Genomic DNA, 23,046 nt, shown 5'->3' with positions numbered 1-23,046 from the left:
CCAAATTTATCCTACACACTCTTTTTTTTTTTTTTTTTTTTTTTTTGCCTTTTGGAGGACAATTGGGGTTAAGTAACTTGCCCAAGGTCACATGGCTAGTTTTTTTGTGTGGGTGTTAAGTGTCTGAGGCCGGAACCCAACTCAGGTCCTCCTGACTCCAGAGCCAGCACTCTACTCACTGCGCCACCTAGCTGCCCTTGGTCAGACTCTTGATCTTGCCATCACCCACAAATGCCCCACCATCCATGTTCATGAATTCTGAAATTCCCTTATCTGCTCAAAATCTGTGTTCATTCCATTTCTTCTGCCTTGTAACCCCAAACCCTGTTTTTCCATCCATGTTATGGCCTCCAATCTTTCAACTTCTCATTTCTTTTCTAGGCCATCACCTGCACTAATCACAATCTCCTCCCTTCCCCATCTTAACCCCTTGGTAAACAAGTTCAATTCTACACTTTCCTTGTCTCTCAAGTTCCTTGACCCCTTATCCTATTGGTGATCATGCCTTGCCAAGCCTCAGCCTGGGATGAATTCCACTGTCTCTTGCTTTTGTTCCTACACATGTGCTGATGAATGAAGATGGAGAATATCACGAAACCATAATGACTGGATCCATTACAAGTTTTTTGTGTTTCTCATTTTCTACCAGATTAAATAAAGTCTACTCTACATTTTATGACTGTGTATGTGTGTGTGTGCTTGTATGGGCATTGGGGATGCTCTTTCTTTTAGGGGGAGACTATACCCAAGCCAGATTCTGATGTTCTAAGAATGAGGGCAAAAGTTTGGTCATTAAACAAAGGCAATCCTTTTATACATGCCTAAGTAATTCATCATAACAGCTCTTCTTCCAGATCTTTTCATCCCTCCTCAAACTTCTCATGGTTCCCTTTTACCCCACCTTCTCAGCTGAGAACCTTGACTAGTATTTCACTGAAAAAAACTGAGGTAAAACTCAAGCTCTCCTAGAGCTCCCTCTTGTCTCTGCCTCATCCCACATCACACAGATGCTTTTTGCTACAATATCCTTCTTCTTCCCCATCTCACATATTAAAGTGGCCTCTTCTCCTTGCCAAGGCAAATTTCTCTACATGCACAGGTGAACCCATTCTGCCCCTTCTTCTCTAGCATCTTGTTCTCTCTATCATCCCAACTCTTTTTCTTTTTTAAAGCAATTGGGGTTAAGTAACTTGCCCTAGGTTACATGGCCAGTTATTTTTTGTGTGGGTGTTAAGTGTCTGAAGCCAGAAGTGATCCCGGGTCCTCCAGGGGCCAGCGCTCTACTCACTACCGCCACCTAGCCACCCCTATCATCCCTACTTTTTTTGCCTACCTTCAATCTCTCCTAGTCTATGGATGCTTTCCTACCACTTTACAAACAAACCCTCATCTCCTTCATTCTCAAAAACTCTTAAGCTGATAGATGCATCCATCTCTGCTATTGTCCCATATCTCTCCTGCCTTTTGTGACTGAACTCTTTGAGAAGACCTTCTGGAATAGGTGTGTCTACCTCTTTTCCTCTCCTTTTCTTCTTAGGTATCTGCAATCTGACTTCGGACCTTGCCATTCAACTAAAACTGTTCTCTCCAAAGGTGCCTGTGATGTCTTAATCACCAATGGTCTTTAATGGCTTTTTCTCGGTCCTTAGCATTCTTGACCTCTCTGCGGTCTTGGCACTGCCCATTGCTCTTCTCCTTGGCGCTTTCTTCTTTCTCTGTGTTCAGGACATTATTCCTCTCCTGGTTCTCCTCCTACCTATCTGACTGCTCTTTCTTAGTTTCGTGTGCTGGATCTCCATCCGAGTCATGCCCTCTAACTGTGCATGTCCCAAAGGGCTCTGTCCTGGACTCTCTTTTCTTCCTCTATACGATTTCACTTGGTAATCCCATCAGTTCCCATGGATGAAATTATCATCTCTATGCTAATGATTCACAGATCTACTTATCCAGTCCTAATCTTTGTGCTGACCTCCAGGCCCAGAGACATCTTAAACTCAACATATCCAAAACTGAACTCATTATCATCCTCTCCCACCCAAACATTCCTGTCCTCCTAACTTTCCTATTACTGTTGAGAGCACTACTATCCTCCAGCCCCCCAGAGTCACACACTAAGGTGTCATTCTCCGCTCCTCACTCCATAGGTCACTAATGCCTATCGATTTCATCTTCATAACATCTCTCAAATTTGTCCCCTCCCCCCTTCACACTGCCACCACTCTGGTGCAGGCCCTCATCACCTCATACCTGGACTATTGAAATAATAGCCTGCCATGGGTCAGCCTGTCTCAAATCTCTCTCCACTCCAGTCTATCTTCTGCTCAACTAGCAGATAAATCTTCCTGTAGTTTAAGTCTGACCATGTCACTCCCCACCTCCCTCCAGGATCAAATACAAAATGCTCTATTTGGCATCCAAAGCCCTTCATAACCTGGCTCTCCCCCATCTCTCCAATCTTGTTACCTCTTACCTCCTCCCCTCCCCCTAAGTATTCTGGGATCCATTGACACTGGCCTCCCAGCTTTTCCTCAAACAAAATACTCTCTCCACTTCGGACATTTTCCCTGATTGATCCCCATGCCTGAAACATTCTCCCTCCCAATCCCTATCTCCATCTCCTGTCTTCCCTGGTTTCCTTTAAGTCCAACTAAAATCCTACCTTCCGTAGGAAGATTTTCCTGATTCCTCTTAATTCTATGCCTTCTTTCTGTTGACTATTTCCTATTTATCCTGTATATAGCTTATTTATAATCAATTGTTTGCATGTTGTCTCTTCCCCATTAAACTGTGATCTCCTTGAGAACTGGGACTGTATTTTGCCTTTCTCTGTATCCCAATGCTTAAACACAGTGGGTAGAACATAATAGGGGCACAATAAATAACTGACCAAGCTGAAAGAAAGGCCCCAGGTGTACCAAAATCTCCATAGCGGCACTTTTGTGGTAGTGAAAAACGATCATCAAAATACTTGTCTGTCCATTGGGAAATGACTAGACAAACTGTGGTCTGTGAATGTAATTCAATGTTATATCATAAAAAAGACCACCAAATATAAAGAATTAAGAGAATCATAGGGAGACTTATAAGATCTGATGGAAGATAAAGCAAGCAGAACCAGGAAAGTTATATATAAAATGTCTACAATATGATAAATAAAAGCAACACTAAAACAATGATTAATTATAATGACTAATCTCCCTGCTGTTCTTGGTATAGAGGTAGGGGGATGCCCAGTGTGGTAAATTCTGTCAGATATGGTTGCTATGTCTGTTGGGGTTTTTTTTTTATTTAATTTTTATTTTCAGTTCCAAATGTTCTTCCTCCCTCCAACCCTTCCCCACCCGTTGAGAAGGCAAGAAATATGTTACCCATTATACATATACAGTCATGCAAAACATATTTTGGAATTGGCCATGTTCAGGGGCGGGGGAGAAGGCAAGAAAAATAAATAAAGAGAAAAAAATATGCTTCATTCTGCACTCAGAGACTATCAATTCTCTATCTGGAGGTGGATAGCTGTTGGTTTTATTTAAATGTTTTTCTTTGTGTTTGGAAGGGTTCAGTGGTTTAACAAAATGACTTGTGTAAAAACAGAAGGCATAAAAAAACTTTTCTGAAAAAAACTTTTAAAACTTAACTGGTTGCAAATCACTATGATCTGAGCCAGGAAAGACACAAAAGTGTCAGTAGTTATTCAAATGCTTTAAGGTTTATAAAGCAGGCCCTGCACTTACAGAGTGTATGAGTCATTGATATGTTTCTTGTCAGGAGGTCATCACTGAGGCTGATTTATTAATCCCGTTCTGAGTTTTCATATGTAAAATGCGGATAATAACAGCACCTCCTCCCAGGGTTTTGGTGAGTATCAGATGAGATAATACTTGTAAATTGCTTTGTAAGCCTTAATGTGATACATAAATGCTAAATATCATTATTATTATGATTATGATGTCCCTGCACTGGCATGGAAAACTCACTTTACTTGTCTAGTGGTCTCTGATACAAGTCCTTTGTGTTATACATTTTCTATCAGATTAAATAAAAGTCTATTCTACATTTTATGACTCCATGTATGTGTGTGTGCATGCATGCGTGTGCGTGTGTGTGTGTTTCTGTACTTTATGGAAGTTAGGAACCCTCTTCCTTTTAGAGGGAGACTAGACACAAGCCAAATTCTGATGCTCTAAGAATGAGGGCAAAAGTCTGGTCATTCAACAAATAAATAATAAGCCCCTACTTTGTGCAAAACCATGTGATGTGACTAAAAAGAGAACCAACTTATTAACAAGTATTTAGGTGCCTACTATGTGCCAGAGAAAAGGAGATAAAACTCTGCCTTTCAGAGCCTGCCTTCTAAGGGGGGAGGGGGAGAGGAAGACCCCAAGCACATTCATTTCTAGGTATATAAATGCAATGAAGTTAGGGAGAGGAAGGACACTAGCAGCTACAGGAATCAGGAAAGGCTTCCTTCATGTAGAAGGCTGCACTTGAGCTGAATTTTGAAGGAAATCATCAATCCTGAAAGACAAAGGGAAGGAGGGAGTGCATTGCAGGCATGAGGCACAGCCAGTGCAAAAGCACAGAGATGGGTGATGTTTTTGAAGAGCAGAATGCAAAGAGGGAACAATTATAAGAAAACTGAAAATGGTAGAAAGGGCCTGGGTTGTGAAGAGATTTAAATGCCAACATTGTTTATATTTGTTCCTGGAGGGAATAAGTAGATGAATTTTACCACGTAGGGAGTTGACAAGATCAGATGTGCACTTTGGCAAAATCATTTTGTCAGCTGTGCAGAAGATAGCTTGGAGGATGCTTGAGACAAGAGACCAAAATCAGAGGTTATTGCAATCATATAGACAAAACTGGGCTGACTGCTGTGTGAGTGGCCAGGAGGGCACAGAGGTGTTGCACATCAACATTAAGATCTGTCATCTTGACCCAAGTGGAAAACTTTACATCTGTCCTTGTTAAATTGCATCTTATTAGACTCAAGCCCAAAGTTCTAGCCTGTCAAGACCTTTCTGGATTCTAACAAAGTCAACCACTGAGTCAGCTATCCTTCCCAGCTTTATGGCATCTTAGGCCTTTATGCAAGTCATTAATAAAAATGTTAAAAATCTCAAGTGCCAACAGGGCCAAGCAGATCCCTGGGACTCTCCAACAGAGACCTCCTGCCAGGCTGACATGGAGTACTCTTTGAGCCTTGCCATTCAACCAGAAGCAGGGGAGCCTTGTTATGAGAGGCAGCAAATGAGCTGTGCATTGAGAGAAGATAAGGAACCTGAGAGACAGAGAGGTCAGGAGTAAGCACCTCCCAGACCTTCCTGTGCAAAGGGATGCTATGTACAAGGAGCCACTAAGTTAACAGGGCAGTTTGACTAAAATGAAGACAGACAGAAGGGGAGTATAATGAAATTAGTCGAAAGAGGGAAAAGGAACCAGACTGCAGATGGCTTTAAATTCCATACTTGAATAATTTGTATTTTATCTTATAGAAGGGAATCCTAACATTTTCTTTGTCTTGGACCTCTTTCACAGTCTGGTGAGGTCTATGGACACCTTCTCAGGATAATGTTTTTAAATGCATAGAATAAAGTATTTAGCATTTTTATTTTATTATTTGATATTTCAGTATTAAATATTTAATATTTTAGCATTAAGGAGAGGTTCTTAACTTTTTGTGTATCCTGGACCCCTTTGGTAGTCTGGTAAAGTCTATATTCATAATGTTTTTAATTATACAAAGTAAAATTTATTTCATTTTAGTATTGTGTTTTAATATTTAGTATTTTGGGATTGCAAATTGCAAAATTAAAATTTTTAATTTAAATTAAATTTTAAAAAATTTAAATATTTAAAAAACAAGTTCATTGGTACCAGGTTCTTAACCTAGAGGCAATCAAACCATTGAAGAACAGAGAGTGATTTGTAAGAGGATCTGGATTAAACCTAATACCTGTAAACCTAGAACTACAGCTCTGGGTCACAGGTCACTACTTGGAATTTCCCTAGGGATGTTGGGAACAGCATAATTAAAGTTCCAAATGAAGAAGCCTCTATGCACTCTAGCATCTCCAAATAATTTTCAATAGCAGAGAATTTTTTAACCTTTTTTTTTTAAGTTTTGTCATTGCTGTGATTTTATTTTTTACTTTATTTTCATTAGTTTTTTTGTTGTTCTGCATGTTATTATAGTATGTTTTGTATTATTGTTGTTTAGGGTCTATGTTTTAAACATTAGCAATGACTGAGCATAGACAATGTTCTCATAAATATTGAGGTAGATATGAACCCAGGTGAACATGTGCAATTATATTTTAGGAAAGAGTTTAAGCACAAAGGTTGACCAACTATTGCAAGCCTGACTGGATCTTCACAAAGAATCGTTGATTTGGGGGTAGCATATGGACCATGAGCACACCATTGAAAGGATGTTACCCTTCTGGAAAATATTTGAAGAGGTTTAAGTTAGTAAGGAAAGTATTCAGGAAAAAGGACAATATCACTGTTGATCCCTATGAGCTCTCTAGAACTGTGGAATCTTCCCCGGGAATGGGCAGAACTGGGATGCAGAGCAGTGTGCCCAATTCCCATCCTTCTGGACCTCTCTGCTACATGTGACATTCTCAGCCACCCTTTCCTCCTGGATACTCTCTCCTCTGAGTTTTTATGATATTGCTCTCCCCTGCTTCTCCTGCTACTCTGATGACAACTTCTCCAACTTCTTCACTGATTCATCATGCAGATCATGCCCCCTAACCATGATGTCCCCCAAGGCTTTGCCCTAGGTTTCTTTTCTCTCTCTCTCTCTCTCTCTCTCTCCTTTCTCTTGGTGACTTCTTTAGCCCCCATGGATTTAACTGTCATCTCTGTGAAAATACCTCCCAGATCTACTATCTCCAACCACAATCTCTCTCCAGAGTTTCAGTCCAGCATCACCAGTTCCCTAATGGACATTTCAAACTGGATGTCCCAGAGAGATTTCCAACTTAACACATCTAAAACAGATCTCATTATCTTTTCCCTCAAATCCTCCTCTCTTCTCAACTTCCCTCTTTCTGCCAAGTTGCCTCCCTCCCCCCACCCCGGGGTTTCCTCTTGGTCTCCCCAGGTTTGCTCCCTTGGCTTTGACCTTGACTACTCACTTTCAAAAGAGATAATGTTTGTAAAGCACTGAGCAGAGAGTCTGGCACATAGTAGGTGCTTAATAAATTCTTATTCCATTCCCTCTCATCCCAAATATCCCTCATTCCAAATATCCAATCAATTGCCAGATCTTGGGCATTTCCATCTCTATATCTCCTGCACACTTGCCCTCCTCTCTCTACTGACACAACCACCAACCTCACTTAGTTTAAATTCTTATCACCTCCCCTTGCCTGATTTATGGCAACAGCCGCCTAACTGGTACACTTGTCTCAAGTCTCTTCCCACTTTAATCCATCCTTCCAAAGTCATTTTTCTTCATCTCAAATTTGACCATGTCCCTTCCCTATTCAGTAAGCTCTAGTGAATTCAGTGACTTCCCTATTGTTTCTACAATTTAACATAAACTCTTGAGGTAGGGACATTCTGGGAAGATGGCAGAGTAGGTCAGCAATTTCCAGACTCTCCAGATTTCCTCTACAAACACACAGAAAATCACCATGAAATGAATGCACAGCCAGCAAAAATAAAGGTGTAAAGCAGTTGCCCACTTGCGAGGGAAGATTTGGGGAAAGATAGGACCTCCCCTCCAGGAGCTGAGGTTTGGCTTGAGTGAAGTGTAGACACCTTCAGGCCAGCTCAGCTGGATCAATAAGCAGCAGGCCCTGGAGCAACTCTGTCAGGAATCAGACTAGGCCTAGGGGAAGTTTTGCCTTAACTTTCACCTCACTCACAAGAAATTTCACCTCAGGAACTTTCACCTGACAAACTTTCATCTAAGGAACTTCAAAAAGTTGAGTGGGGGAATATTGAAGGACACCTCTCCCTCCTCCACATCCCTACTGTTTTGGAGGCCAGAACATAGTAAAGGTTATATAAATTTTAGAATTTATTATTAACATTATGATGATGATGATAGAACAGAGCAATGGTGTAAAGGGAATGCTCCCACCTCACCCTTTAGTGTTACTGTGAATTAGGTAGAATATGCATGTCCAGGGAAAGTAAGGGCCCAACCAGAGACGTACTAAAACTTGGAGAACTAGGAAGGTGGGAATCATCAGATAAAAGAGTTGCCTGATTTTCTAACAATTCTCAATATTTCCACCTACTGGTTATGCAAGAGTTGTCTTGTTGCCCCGAGTCTAAAATAGGCTGCCTAGATCTCTAGAGAGGAAGGCCAAGCGGTTTTTCCTTTGGTTGTAAAGACCTGGCCACAGGCCAAATTCTGATGCCCTTGGGGTAAATTTGGACTGGGTCAAAAGGGTGATTTTTGAGAAGACCTCAGGATTGAATCAGGTGTCCAAGTGCTGACTCATGTGAACAAGACCACCATCTAGTGGCAAATAGTGAAATTACATAACTCGTTACGGGCTGGAAGTTTTAGAAAATGGATTTATAAATATTAAGTTGTGAATATAAAGACAAATAATACCGATAGGCACGGAATATTTAATGTTACAACAATAAGCCACAGCTTCAATTTTCTTCTATTCAACATTCATTTATTCCTTCATAAGGCATTTAATTCAACTCTTGCTGTGTGCAATTTATTAATCTTAATTGTGAGAAATGTGAAGGTGATAACTGACACCTGCTAATGCTTTAAGATTTTTTTTTTTGCTTTTTGGAGGGGGAGGGCAGGGCAGTTGGGGTTAAATGACTTGCCCAAGGTCACACAGCTAGTAAGTGTTAAGTGTCTGAGGCTGGATTTGAACTCAGGTCCCCTTGACTCCAGGGCCAATGCTCTATTCACTGCACCGCCTAGCCCTGGCAACTGACTGGATGAGTATGGTTAGTGAGAGGGAAAAGTTAAAGATGATTCCAAGGTAGGCAACTAAAAGGATGGTGCTGAACAAAGGAGACTGACAAGGAGCGGTCAGATAAGCAGAAGAGAAAAGCAGGGAATAAAGAGTGTCTGGTAGGAGAAAGTGATAAAGTATCAGATGCTGCAGGAAAGTCAAGGAGGATGAAAACTGAAAAAGTAAGGCAATCATTAACTCAAGAGAGAACAGTTTCAGCTGAATGATGAGGTTGAAACCCAGACTACAGAAAGTTTAGGAGAGAGTGAGAGGAGTGGAAGGAAAGGCACTGAGTACAGATTTTTCAGGGAGTTTATCTGGAAAAAGAAATTTAGAATGAGGAGCGGCTAGGTGGTACAGTGAATAGAGGCCTGGCTCTGGAGTCAGGAAGACCTGAGTTCAAATCTGGCCTCAGACACTTGACACACGTGCTAGCTGTGTGACCTTGGGCAAGTCACTTAATCCCAATTACCCTGCCTTCCCCTCTCGAAAGAAAGAAAAAAAAAGAGGTGGTTGGATCAAGTGAGAGTTGTTAAGGGTGAGAGACACAGGAGGATGTTCATAGGCAGCAGGAAAAGAGACAGTATATAGGGAAAGATGAAAGATTAGAGAGTGGGAATGATAGTGGGACAATCAGCTGGAGAAGACTTAGGGGATGAGGCCAAGAGCGTGCATGTCGAGGTGTTGACCTTTGCAAGGAAAGGGGCCACTTCTTCGTGAAAGGTTGGAGTGGAGAAGATTGGGGGTGGGGGTGGGGGTGGCTCAGAGAGATGTTACATTAGGAAAAGGGAAGAAAAGAGAGTTCTCATTTAATGGCCTCTTTTGGGAAGGGGGGTTAAAAAGCATGAGTTAAGAGCCTCAGCAGAGAGTATGGGGAGTAGAGGTAGCAGGAGTGGGCTTGAGGAGAGATGAGGAGATTTAGAAAAGGTGGTGAGTGGGTTAGAGAAGTGATTATGGCAAGAACTGTGTTTCAGTCTTCTTTACATCCTTAGTACACAGCTTGCAGACTTATACACACATATACAAATACATATATATGTATGTATATACCTATAAACCAATATGTATGTGTATATATATGCATGTATACAAATACATATATGTATGTATATATGTATGTATTTGTATATATGTGAAAATGTAGTTCCTATGTAGATTCCTTTTGTGCTAAAGTATATATCTTCTTTCAAAGTGGCCCATCACCCTCCACATTCTTTCTCCCCCAGCGCTTTGACCTTTCTATATCTAACTCTTACCTCTGTGACAAACACAATAAATCCAGAATCCGTCACATTTCGAGTTATCAGCTGTCCAAATGAGAACTTCTCCACTTTGCAATGACTTGCTACTTTCAAGATGGTCTCATCAGACCACGTCTTAAAGAGATCATGCTCCCTGAGGAGAAAGGATATTAAAGGTCATTTCCTTTTATGAGTCAAGGATTTGGGGGACATCTTGTCTCTCCCACCCACTTCCTTGCCAGAGACACAATTAAGGCAGAGCAATAAGGGTTTTTCCCAGGGTGGCAATATCTAAAAAGCAACATTGTCCTTCCTGTGGCCTTGCTCCCAACCATACACCACCATTCCAACCTACCCCCCAATCCTTGCCCACTTTAGCTGGTTATTCAGCAGCATAAAAACTTTCTGGCATCTCAGATGTGCTTCCTCCTGCACCCTAAGTAAGCTCATCTCCAAAGCCACTTGTACCCCATCCCTCATTTGCATCAAGTGAAAAACACATTCTACTCATGGTTTTGTCCTTAGAGCTGATCTAGTATTTAACCACCCTCTGTAATGTTAGGGAGTGATTTCACTCCCTTCCCTGAAACCCACTGCTCCAGCCAGCATGACCTCCTGACTATCCCCCAACCAAAACACACCAGGCATGATTGCACCTCCATTTTTCTTATCTGGATGATCCCTTTCTTCCATAGAGGCTTCCTTGGCCTCTCCAACTCCCTATATCCTACAGTACCTCTTGTTCTCAACATGCGGTCATATTTGAACCTTGCTGTCTGGTAATATTTGAACCTTGCTTTCTGGTAATATTTGACGTTTTGCCTCTTCTACTAGAGACCTTACCAACCATGGCAGGGTCCATGTTATAATAGGATCAGAGATTTAGGACTAAGAAGGGATTTCTTAAGAACTTATAAATCCATACTATCTAGGACCCATGAATTTGTGTTTTTTAAAAATCTTTTAATAGCTATATTGAAATATAATTGCTTCCTGGCATCCCAAGATGTGCTTCCTCTACCCCCCACTTACAAACTCAGCTCTGCCCTTCTCCCCTCAGAAGAGGAAACTGAAGGTGACTGCGAACGTCACACAGCATCCCCCTCCCTGCTTCCCTTTCTTCCTTCCCGAGTCTAGCCATGGGCTTCCAGTATTCCATAACTTTTTATTGAGTATTCCATGAGCTAGCCAGTATTCCATAACTACTTAATGAGGCAATGCTTGATTTACCTGAAGAAATTAAACCGAGCTTGAAATTCCTTCTTCACCTCCTCATCCATCTTATGACCAAAAAAATCTTCTTTGTCCACAACCAGTAACTCAGTGTCTTCCATACAGACCACAGTGGAGATCCTCTCAGCTCCAGTCAACAAAGCCATCTCCTGTAGGTGGGGCATAAAAGAAGGAGGTCTCTCTTCCTGCCTTAATTAATTAGTCAACCAACAGGTATTTATTTAGCACATTGTACTCCTCAGATACTGTGCTGAACACTGTGAATACAAAGCAAAGCAAAAGCAAAAACAAAAATAGTTCTTGCCCTCAAGGAGTTTAGATAGGAATTTAAATTCTAATGGGTGAGATGACCTAGCTAAATCAGATGAATATAGAGCATATATAAATAAGATGAATTAATAAATAAATAAGACAAATACAGAGCAGATGGAAGATAACCTCAGACACCATGATGCTAGCCGCTTGATGGGGGTGGAGGGAGGAACCACTAAAGATCCCCTAAAAGATGGGCTGCTTGAACTGACTTTAAGGAAACCAGGGGTTCTAAAAATCAAAGGTCAGGAAGGGAGCACTCCAGGCACGGAATACAACCAGTATGGAGACAGGAAATGTCATGTCCTATAAGAGGAAGAGCAAGGAGGCCCCACAGGCAGATCATAGTGTTATACATGGTAGTGGAATGTTAAAAGTCTGAAGGGGAGGGAAAGAACAGGTTGTGACATGCTATAAATGAAAAAAAAAAAGAATTTACATTTGACCCTGGAGATAAAACCCACTGAAATTTCCAGAGTAAAAGAGTGATGGTGACTACTTAGCCTTTGGGAAAGTCACTTTGTTAGCTGGATCAAGGATGGCTTGAGGTCAGGAAGACAATTAAGAGGCTATTGTAATGGTCCAGACGAGAAATGACCAGGGTCTGGACTAAAGTGGTGTGTTGTGAGTAGAGAACCCAATGTTTTCAAGAGGTGTTGCAGAGAAAAAAATGACAAGATTTGGGAATAATATGTGTGTGGGTGGGTGGGTGGGGGGAATAGAGAAAGACTGAAAGAGACAGAAAAGAAAGGAGAGAGGACAAAGAGAGACAGAGGTAAAGGAAGGGAAAAGGGAGAGAAACCAGAGAGATACAGATGTGGGATACAAAGAAAAGCCCAGTCTGGGTGGCTGAGCCAACTCCTGGAAGAGTACAGAGTAATATAAGACTGGAAAACCAGGGGAGTGCTAGTCTGCAGAGGGCCTTGAATATGACGTGGGAGAGTATTAATTTTACACTGAGTAGAAGAAAATTTTTGAGCATGCAAGTGACATGGTAAGGTCCATGATGACCCTGTAGGAAAGGGATGTGACAGTTAAGATCCTCTTTCCACAGATGTGAAAACTATTACTCAGAAAAATAAAGTGGCTTATCTGGGGTCACAGAACAAGTAAATGGCAGGGATCTGAATTCAAGTCATTTGGATCTAGATCCATTTTCTACCATGGCACTCAGCACCTATGTTTTACATAAGGTCCTATATGTAAAACAGATGAATAATGACAGGATGAATTGATTGGAATAGATAATGTCCAAATTCCCTTCTAGGGATTTTAGTGATTAGAATCACACAGTGAGTGGCTCTAATTCAGCCTCCATCGTAAAGAGAAACTGATATTCTAAAAACCCAAATTCCTGTAGACGTCCAGCAGCCAAATCTGGACCACAGCCTTTATGTCCTGGCCCAAGACTCTTCCATAGCCATGCTTTACCTTCCCTCCAGCTGGGCCTGTTTCCTGAGAATATCACCCTTTCATGGAATTGTCATTCTCACAAACCCCACCAAACTTCCAGGATTAAGGGGAGAGACTGAAGGATACCAACTCACTCCAAAAGATGAGCCCTTGCAGAGTAAGTCTGGGTGTGTGTCTAGGAAGGCACTGCTCCCGTCTTCGTCTGTAGTCACAGCAACTGTACCCAAGTAGATGAAGTAGAAACTGTTGCCCCTATGCCCCTTCTTAATGATCACACGTCTGCGGCCAAACCTAAGAAGCAGCATACAGACTATCATTTGGAGAGCAGTGGAGAACAGAACCTGAAGGTGAAACCTGAACTCAGAAGATCTCTCAGAAAGAGTCGAGAACAAAATTCACACTCTTCTTCCCCTCTCTCTGGCATCATCCTATGCCTAGTCTGAAGAGGGGACACTTCAGCTCTGGACGGCTCCTAGCACTACTTCTGTGTGGTCTGGAGGGGCCCTAGAGCCCCTGTTTAGTGGATTTTTAGACTAGGTCTAAAGTTGCCACTTAAATTGGTTCACGAGGCTCAAGTGCAACATGAGTGTTTGCCTCTCAGTACAATGCCTTGAACAATAAAGGCTCTGTGATACCATGGGAAGAAAGCTGGATTTGGAGACTAAAGACCTGGGTTCCAAGTCTTGAACTGGGCCTCAGTTTCCTAACATGCAAAACGAGGCAGTTCGACTAAATGACCTCTAAGGTTCTTTCCAGTTCTAAATCCATGTCCTTAACATAGAGCTAGAAATAGGACCTGTGATTTCACGGGTATAGAGAACTCCCAGCTGAGGAAAATACCTCCCCCAATGCAGATCAGTACTTTCTCTGCAGTTTACAATTTTAGAGTTGTCTAGAGTAGTGGTGTTAAACTCAAACAGAAATGAGGCCATTATACCATATGTAAAGATCCTTGCTAAGCACATTTTGACTTAGAAAAACAGATATTAACATTATCTATGTCCTATTGTATTTTTGTTCAATGTTTCCCAATTATGTTTTAATCTGACTTGAGCTACACTTGGGTATGTAGCCTCTGGCCAGATGGGTGGTTTGTGGTTTTTTGTTTTGTTTTGCTTTGCCTTTTTTTTTGGAGGTGGGAAAGCAAGGCAATTGGGGTTAAGTGACTTGCCCAAGGTCACAGAGCTAGTAAGTGTTAAGTGTCTGAGGCTGGATTTGAACTCAGGTCCTCCTGACTCCAGGGCCAGTGCTCTATTCACTGTGCCACCTAGATGCCCCCTGGCCAGATGTTTGGCACCTCTAGGGCTTTGAGAGGTCAAGTGACTTGCCCAAGGTCACACAAGCAGAATATGTCAGAGACAGGACTTAAACACAGATCTTTTTTGCTCTGACACCAGTTCTCTAGCAGCTTGGCCACCATTCCTCTCAGAGATCTGCTTAACATTTAATGTCTTTTTAAATGAATCGAATGAAATTTTCCATGACTCAGAGGCCTAATTCAAATGTTATCTCCTCTCTGTCATCTTCTCAAGGCTGGAAATGAGCCTTCTTTATTCTGTATTACCCAAGCACTGACTGCCTCTACCACTCAACAAGCTTGTTCACAGTCACCTTGCAATGTAGTGATTTAGTAGATGTCTCATTCCCCCTACTTGACTGTGAATTCTTGCAAGGTAAAAAAAAAATGTCTTATGAGCATAGGGCCATAGCATTATAGCTGGAAAGCATATCAGAGGCCATTGAGTTGGATCCTCTTGTTTTACAGATGAGGAAATAAGAGACCCAGAGGAGGACCTAAGGTCATATAGGCAGACCCAGGATCAGAAACTGTGTCCTCTGACTCTCTCTATCCATTTCTGCCTCCCCAAAAGTGTTCTGTATATGGCCTTGCATATGGTAGACATGGAATAAACTGTAGGGTGAATTAAGAGATTAAGGTTAGATCTATTAATAATAATAATATTAACAATAGCACATTTTCATAACACTTTAGGGCAGCTATATTACACAGTGGATAAGGCACAGAGTCTGGAGTCAGGAAGACTCTATGACCTCTGACATTTAGCAGCTGTGTAACCTGTTTGCCTCAGTTTCTGCATCTATAAAATGAGCTGGAGAAGGAAATGGCAAACCACTTCAGTATCTTTGCCAAGAAAACCCCAAATGGGGTTACAAAGAGTTGAACATGACTAAAATGACTGAACAACAATAATATCTTGAAGTGTGAAAAGTATTTTCTTCAGAACAACTCTTAGAAATAGATAGTACAAATATTATACTCATTATAGGTGAGGAAATTAAGATTGAGGGAGGTGAGGTCATCTGACTAAAAGTTCCAATCTGCGAGACCTGGAACAAATGACCAATGAAGTCTGGCATCTCATTCTCTTAATCTCATGAAATAAATGGTCCCAGAGACCTCTGAGTAAAATCATTGTCTGGGTCCCCTAGTCTAACTGCCTGCCTGATGAATTACCAGTACAGCTGCTGCAAAATTCTTTTTTTTTTTTTTTTAAGCAATCAGGGTTAAGTAACTTGCTCAAGGTTACACGGCCAGTTATTTCTGGGTGTGGTGCTGAGTGTCTGGGCCCGGGATTCGATCTCCAGGTCTTCTCAACACTGGAGCCGGTACTCCTACTTGCTGAGCCACCTGGCCGCCCCTTGCTGCAAAATTCTTAAGAGCGACCTGAATCAGATCAAATTGTTGATGGGAGATATGTAACAAAATAAAAATACAGTACAACATAATGTTCCTTTGTGGTTTTCTAAGTCAGTCTGCAGTTCAGTGGGATTCTTTTTTATTTGAGCTTGACACCAATGTTCTACTATGCTGAGAAACAGGGGGAAGAAACCTGATTTTGGCAGCATGGGACCTGGGTTCAAATTCAACTTCTGACCTTTTCTACCTGTATAACCTTGAGTGAGTCACTTAATTTCCTTGGGTTTCAGTTTTCTCATCTGTCAAATGAGGAAGTTGAAATTCATAGATGACCTCAGTTCCTCCTAGATCTATGAACCAATGATGAAATGGTTTAGTCCTTTCTTGTGAATTTTGCCCTTTCTGAAGCAGCCCTTTTTATTTGCTGCTCTGATTGTAAGGAAGCTTTTCCTTTTAGAATCATGATAAGCCTAGGCAAAGGGGGCTTTGTCCCAGGGCCCTGACATAGGAGAAGAAAAGCACCCTTCCTCCCCAGAGCTAGAATCACCATGCCTTTTAGTTCTCTGCTGACCCAGACTGTCATACATCATTACTGCCCCTGGACTACACACCTAGGGTCCCACCATTAGAGTACATACCATCCCCCCAACTCCTTTGAGAGATGAATGAATGTTGTTCAACCATTTCTCCTGTGACTGAACTGTCCTCTGAATGGTATTGCCTGCTATTCTCCCCACTCCCAACTGATTTTGCCCCAAGCGGAACTATACTTAATAATAGCTCTGTGTCCCTTTCTTGGGAGGCCTGTCCCTCCCTAGAAGCAGAAGATGGCTGAACCTGGAGCTGGCACTGACCGTTCATAACGGATGACTTTGGCCAGCAGCAGCTGGAGCTGCTGACTGTAACTCCAGAAGCTTTCCAACACCTGCAGAAAATCAAGAAGGTTGCGAATCTCGTTTTCGTCTCTCCACTCTGGCCTCTTCTGAGTAATTTGAATAGCTTTTTGAGGGAAGTGTCCCTGGAAAGAAAAGACACAAGACGTGGCATGACCCAAAGCCAGGCCTGAGAGAGCACCTTCCCTTCCCTGACCTGATTTTTCTTCCCATATATTAGTACTGCCTATTTCCTGTATCCCAGCAGGTATCTTCCAGCAGGCAGAGATGGAGTATCTCCCCATCGGCTCCCTATACATATTACTAATGCTGCTTTTGCTCACACCATTCTCTTTTTATACCTGTAACACCCTCCTCTCTGCCCTTAACTAAATTTTATTCATCCCATCGGGACCCATATCACTCATATCATCTACCACTAACTTGCTTTGTGAACTTGACCAAGTCTTTTCTCCTATCTGAGACTGTGTCCCCATCTTTATGGATAATCTAATATTTCATGACTTGAAGACCCTTCCCCCTCATGGGATCTCAGTTACCTCCTTAATTCAATGAACCCTATTGACTCTGAAGTTCTATCTGGTTCTTATACTATGTATTCCGAGTTCTAGAGTCCACTTCAGTGCAGTAGTCTACATTCTCTGTTCTAGGGTGCTTCCCAGTTCTGACATCTTATATTCTAGGTCCATCCTGAGCACTCTGGTCCACTCTGAGCTCTCTCCTTTGGGTTCTTCTATGGCACTTATACTGTATGGACATTCATTCATTGCCTCACAGAGTTCATGAGTCTTAGCTACCTACTAGACTTCAACTTCAGTGTGTTACACCTTAATAAAAGGATTTGTTCTGCGAAGTTTGGATTCAGTCAAAGGGTTGCACTTGAGGACCTAGAAGGCCACAGGCTCCCTACCCCTGGTATAGAAAAGAGACTTCACTGTCATCATCCACAATCTATCATGTACCACCCTACCCCCAGCACAAAGTTAATAATCAACTGTCAGGGTTTGTAGTGGGGGAGAAAGAACAGAAATGATTTTCCTCTTCCCTTCTTTCCCTCAGAGCAACTCAAGACAATGTTTTGGGAAGATAAGGAGAGGAGTCAGGAAAGAGAACTAAGGTAGCCAAATTAAAGAGCTCCTTTCTCCCTCTCGAACCTCAATTAAGTAACAGTAGAAGCTGGGTCATGAAGAGAAGGTGAAATCTAGAATTACAGAACATCAGAGGTGAAATGGCCCATCAACAGATGAGGAAATTGAGGCCCAAGGAGAGGGAAGGGCCTTCACAGCAAGTCAGTGGCATGGCTAGGATTGGAACCCAGTGAGATTCTAATTTACATTTCAGGACTCTACCCAGCAGCTCACCATGAGGATAAGAAATTGGCCTCTGGCTATGAGTGACCAGTGGCATCCATTCATACCTGCTTGAAGAAGAAGTCATTGTAGTTGAAGGTCAGTTTGGCCTGTTTCTTTTTCTGAAAAAGTGGAGGGGAGGGGAGATAAGTTCCTGTTCTCAGCACAGGCTCCAGTCCCTGAATCACTGTTGGTTAGAAAAAGAGCTCAGCTTCCTTAAAATAATAGGTAGCATCTACTTAAAGCCATCAGCAAGTATTATATGTAATGGGGAGAAACTGGAAGCATTTCCCATAAGATCAGGGGTGAAACAAGGGTGTCCACTATCACCCCTCTTATTCAATCTGGTACTAGAAATGTTAGCAGTAGCAATTAGAGAAGAAAAAGAAATCAAAGGAATCAAGTTAGGCAAAGAAGAGACCAAGCTATCACTCTTCGCAGATGATATGATGATATACTTAGAGAATCCTAGAGAATCAAGTAAAAAACTGCTTGAGACAATAAATAAATTTGGCAAAGTTGCAGGATATAAAATAAACCCACATAAATCCTCGGCATTCCTATATATTTCCAATGAAATTCAACAGCAAGAAGTAGAAAGAGAAATCCCATTTAAAGTTACTGTAGACATTATAAAATATTTGGGGATCTACCTGCCAAAACAAACCCAGGACCTGTATGATCATAACTACAAAACACTTTTCACACAAATAAAGTCAGATCTAACTAATTGGAAAAATATCAATTGCTCATGGCTGGGTCGAGCTAATATAATAAAAATGACAATTTTACCTAAATTAAATTATATATTTAGTGCCATACCAATTAATTTACCAAAAAACTACTTTATAGAGTTAGAAAAAATAGTAACAAAATTCATCTGGAAGAATAAACGGTCCAGAATATCAAGGGAATTAATGAAAAAAAATGCTAGAGAAGGTGGACTAGCTTTACCAGATTTCAATCTGTACTATAAAGCAGCAGTCATCAAAACTACTTGGTACTGGCTTAGGAATAGAGGAGTGGATCAATGGAATAGATTAGGCACACGAGATTCAGAAGTCAACGACTACAGTAATGTATTGTTTGATAAACCCCCAGACCCTGGTTTTTGGGATAAGAACTCACTATTTGACAAAAACTGCTGGGAAAACTGGAATATAGTATGGCAGAAACTGGACATAGACCATTATCTAACACCATATACCAAAATCAAGTCTAAATGGGTTCATGATCTAGGTATAAAGGTTGATACTGTAAGCAGTCTGCTAAAACAAGGAATAGTTTACCTATCAGACTTGTGGAGAGGGAATGACTTTATGACGAAACAGGAATTAGAGAACATTATAAAATGTAAAATGGATAATTTTGACTACATGAAATTGAAAAGTTTCTGTACAAATAAGGCCAATGTAACCAAGATTAAGAGGGAGGTGGGAAATTGGGAAAGAATCTTTACAACCTATGTCTCTGACAAAGGACTCATCTCTAAAATATACAGAGAACTGAGTCAAATTTATAAGAATACAAGTCATTCCCCAATTGATAAATGGTCAAAGGATATGAACAGGCAGTTTTTCAGAGAAAGAAATTAAAGCTATCTATAAGCACATGAAGAAATGCTCTAATTCACTATTGATTAGAGAAATGCAAATCAAAACAACTCTGAGGTACCACATCTCACCAGTCAGATTGGCTAAGATGACAAAACAGGAAAATGACAAATGCTGGAGAGGATGTGGGCAAACTGGAACACTAATGCATTGTTGGTGGAGCTGTGAACTGATCCAGCCTTTCTGGAGAGCAATCTGGAACTATGCCCAAAGAGCTACAAATACTTTCATACCCTTTGATCCAGCAATACCACTCCTAGGGTTATATCCCAAAGAGATCATAGAAATGGGAGAAAGACCCATATGTACAAAAATGTTTATAGCAGCTCTTTTTGTTGTGGCAAAGAATTGGAAATTAAGGGGGTGTCCATCAATTGGGGAATGGCTGAACAAGTTGTGGTATATGCATGTTATGGAATATTATTGCGCTATAAGAAACGGGGAGCAGGCGGTCTTCATATTTACCTGGAGAGGCTTAAAAGAACTGATGCTGAGTGAGAAGAGTAGAACCAGGAGGAATTTGTACACAATTACGGACACAACGTATATGTGATGACCAACTTTGATAGACTGGACTCTTCTCAACAATGCAGGGATATAAGTCAATCCCAAAAGACGCATGATGGAGAGAAAAACGTGCATCCAGAGAAAGAACTAGAAAGAACTAAATTTATATCCAGGTGGAAGCAAAATACCTGATCTTTTTTGTTCTCTTATTTGATTTTATGTCCTCTATACCATTTTTCATCCCAGCTGGTACAATCCATCCTTATAACCTGACCATTGTATAATGTGAAAGTATCTACAGATCCTATACTTGATTATAAGACGCCATGGTGGGGGGAGGGAAGGGAGGGGAACAAAATGTGAAATTCAAGGAATTGTGGAATTGAATCCTGTAAATTAAAAGGAAACAAACAAATTAATAAATTAAAGAATTAAAAAAAAAAAAGAAAAAGAGCTCAGGGCTCTTCATTAGGCCCAACCCACTTTGGCCTAACCTCTACAGCTTAGCATCATTCATTGGCACAGACATCAGTGAGGTCCCACTGCCATGACAGAGGAAGAAAAAAATAAGGGAAAAAAGGAAAAAGAAAGAAAAGGGAGGAAGCAGAAAAAAACAAAACATGGAGGAAAGAAGAAAGTGAAGTGATTAATATGAGGAACTCAGAGAAACCCTAGGAAGACTTGTGTGAACTGATACAAAACAGGCAAAACTAAGAAGGCAATTTATATAACTACACTATACTATATAGTATCTAACTATACTATACAACAACTACAATAATATGAAGAAAAAGAACATTGAAAGACAGTCATGACTTCAGAGAAATAACAATGAAGCATGCTTCTCATCAGAGAGGTGGGGGAATATAGAGGTAAAAGGAAGTGTACATTGTCAGGCATGGTCAATGGACTAATTTATTTTATTAAATCGTACTTTGTGACAAGATTATGTTCAAGGAGAGAGAGAGAGAGAGAGAGAGAGAGAGAGAGAGAGAGAGAGAGAGAGAGAGAGAGAAAAGGAGGGAGAGAGAGGAAGGGGGAGGAGGAGGGGGAGGCTCACTGGGAAGTAGCTGTGGGTTTTTTCAAAGGATCATTAAAGGATATACACATAAACATATATACACGTGTATGTGTTTATAAAGGGGCTGCAGACTTTTTTTGGCTAAACGTGTCCTCTTTCAGGAATGGCAGACACTGGAACTCTAACTTGGAGTGTTGTATTGCAGCTTTACTGAGAAGGCAGCAGAGAATAGTGGATAGAACACTGGACCTAGTAGAATCAAGAGGACCTGGAGTCAAGCTCCACTTCAGACATTTACTAGCTGTGTGACTCTGGGCAAGTCATTGAACCCCTTTGTGCCTCAGTTTCTTAATCCATAAAATGAGGGGGGTTGAACTCAATGTCCCCTCCAGAGATATGCTGGAACCAGCTTGAGAATCATTGCATTAACATTTTGGAAATCTACAAATGCTACAAATTGGGGCTTGATTTATTGTTTTGCTGATTGCCTAGACCTAAGAAAGAGATGTGGAAAATGTCAACAATGCAGATTAAACTTAAAAGTGTGCTCCTCCCCTCCCTAAAGTCAGTTGTTAAACATTTACCTGCACACCACTACTTCTATGTCCCTTCCAACTGTAAATCTATGATTCCATCATACTACAAGAGGTATGAGAAGGCAATTATCAATGTCCAAAGACCCTTATCTGTGAAAGCCATCCACGATGATTTGAGCCACTGGGGAAAATAAAATTCTGGATCTAATGTGGAACTGGTTCTAAATGTTCCCGAATAGCATTATTTAAATGCCATTAGTATCACAAGTGGTTAGCTAGGGACAGTGGCTGGATTGAGTCTGGAGGCCTGTGGTGTCCTTAAAGTCAGACTGTGTGGCTAAATCAGGACATGCCTGCTGTTCAGTGGGGCCCATAAGGAAGTTAGAATATTGGAGCTGGGGGCAGCTTTATTAGGATTCCATCACGGCTCTTTGGTTTTCCATCTGATTTATTCTTCTGACATTGGATTCTCCTGATATGGATAATCAGAGGGTGATCAAACAAGGTCATCTTTGGTGTTACAGCTTTCAAGGACTCTTGTGTATTACTTTCTATTTGTGATCCCTTCCAGCTCTAAATCTGCAGTCCTAGGAAACAGTTATGTCATGTTATAGACCAGTAAGTGTGTGCAGTGTCTCAGATAGCTGCTGCAGGGTGCCATATTTGGAGATAAGCCACAAGGAGATTGCCCTCAAAAGTTGTCACCCCAGCTTTCTCCAAACTGAGAATGTATAGATATCCACTCCCCTTCTCCAGTCTCTCCCTTATTCACAGGGTTCTGTTCATCACTTAAGGATTACAGAGTCATTCTATGCATAGTAAATCACTTAGCACAATACCTGGCACATTATAAGTGTTTAATACATGTTGATTGATTAAATTGTTATTTATCATATTTGCTCAGCCCATCCACTTAAGATCCCAATTTTGGCTCTCTTTTCAATATAGCCCTAAAGAATTCATTCACTTGGGACAGCTAGGTGGCTCAGTGAGTACAGCATCAGCCCTGGAGTCAGGAGGACCTGAGTTCAAATCCGACCTCAGACACGTAACACTCACTAGCTGTGTGAACTTGGGCAAGTCACTTAACCCCAATTGCCCCCCTCCAAAAAAAAAAAAGAATTCATTCACTCAACCTATAACCTAAACACATTTGCCAAAGTGAAATCAAAAGTAAAAAATAATAATTGTGTTAACATACAAACCAAATTGAAGAAACCACAGCCACCCCTTCTGACAGAGTCTGAATTTCCAAGTCCATCCATCAGTTCTTTTAAATGCTACTTCTTTGATCTTATGCCAGTCACCAGGACAGATACAC

At 41.2% G+C, this 23,046-nt stretch overlaps 1 protein-coding gene across 1 annotated transcript in view; it reads right to left on the bottom strand.

Moving 5' to 3' along the window:
- Positions 1-23,046, bottom strand: part of CNBD2 (cyclic nucleotide binding domain containing 2) — a 68,309-nt gene that overhangs the window by 29,303 nt on the left and 15,960 nt on the right. Inside the window, 5 exon segments of the mRNA XM_069077561.1 lie at positions 10,205-10,343; positions 11,420-11,571; positions 13,282-13,438; positions 16,661-16,824; positions 18,117-18,170. Coding sequence (XP_068933662.1) covers positions 10,205-10,343; positions 11,420-11,571; positions 13,282-13,438; positions 16,661-16,824; positions 18,117-18,170 — 666 coding nt within the window.

This window comes from Petaurus breviceps, unplaced genomic scaffold, assembly GCF_028583685.1.
Source record: "Petaurus breviceps papuanus isolate PSGF00001 unplaced genomic scaffold, PetGlider_PUasm1.0 90994, whole genome shotgun sequence".
Taxonomy (NCBI): Eukaryota; Metazoa; Chordata; class Mammalia; order Diprotodontia; family Petauridae; genus Petaurus; species Petaurus breviceps.
The sequence above is the reverse complement of the archived record's forward strand: the minus strand, read 5'-3'. Positions and strand labels throughout refer to the sequence as shown.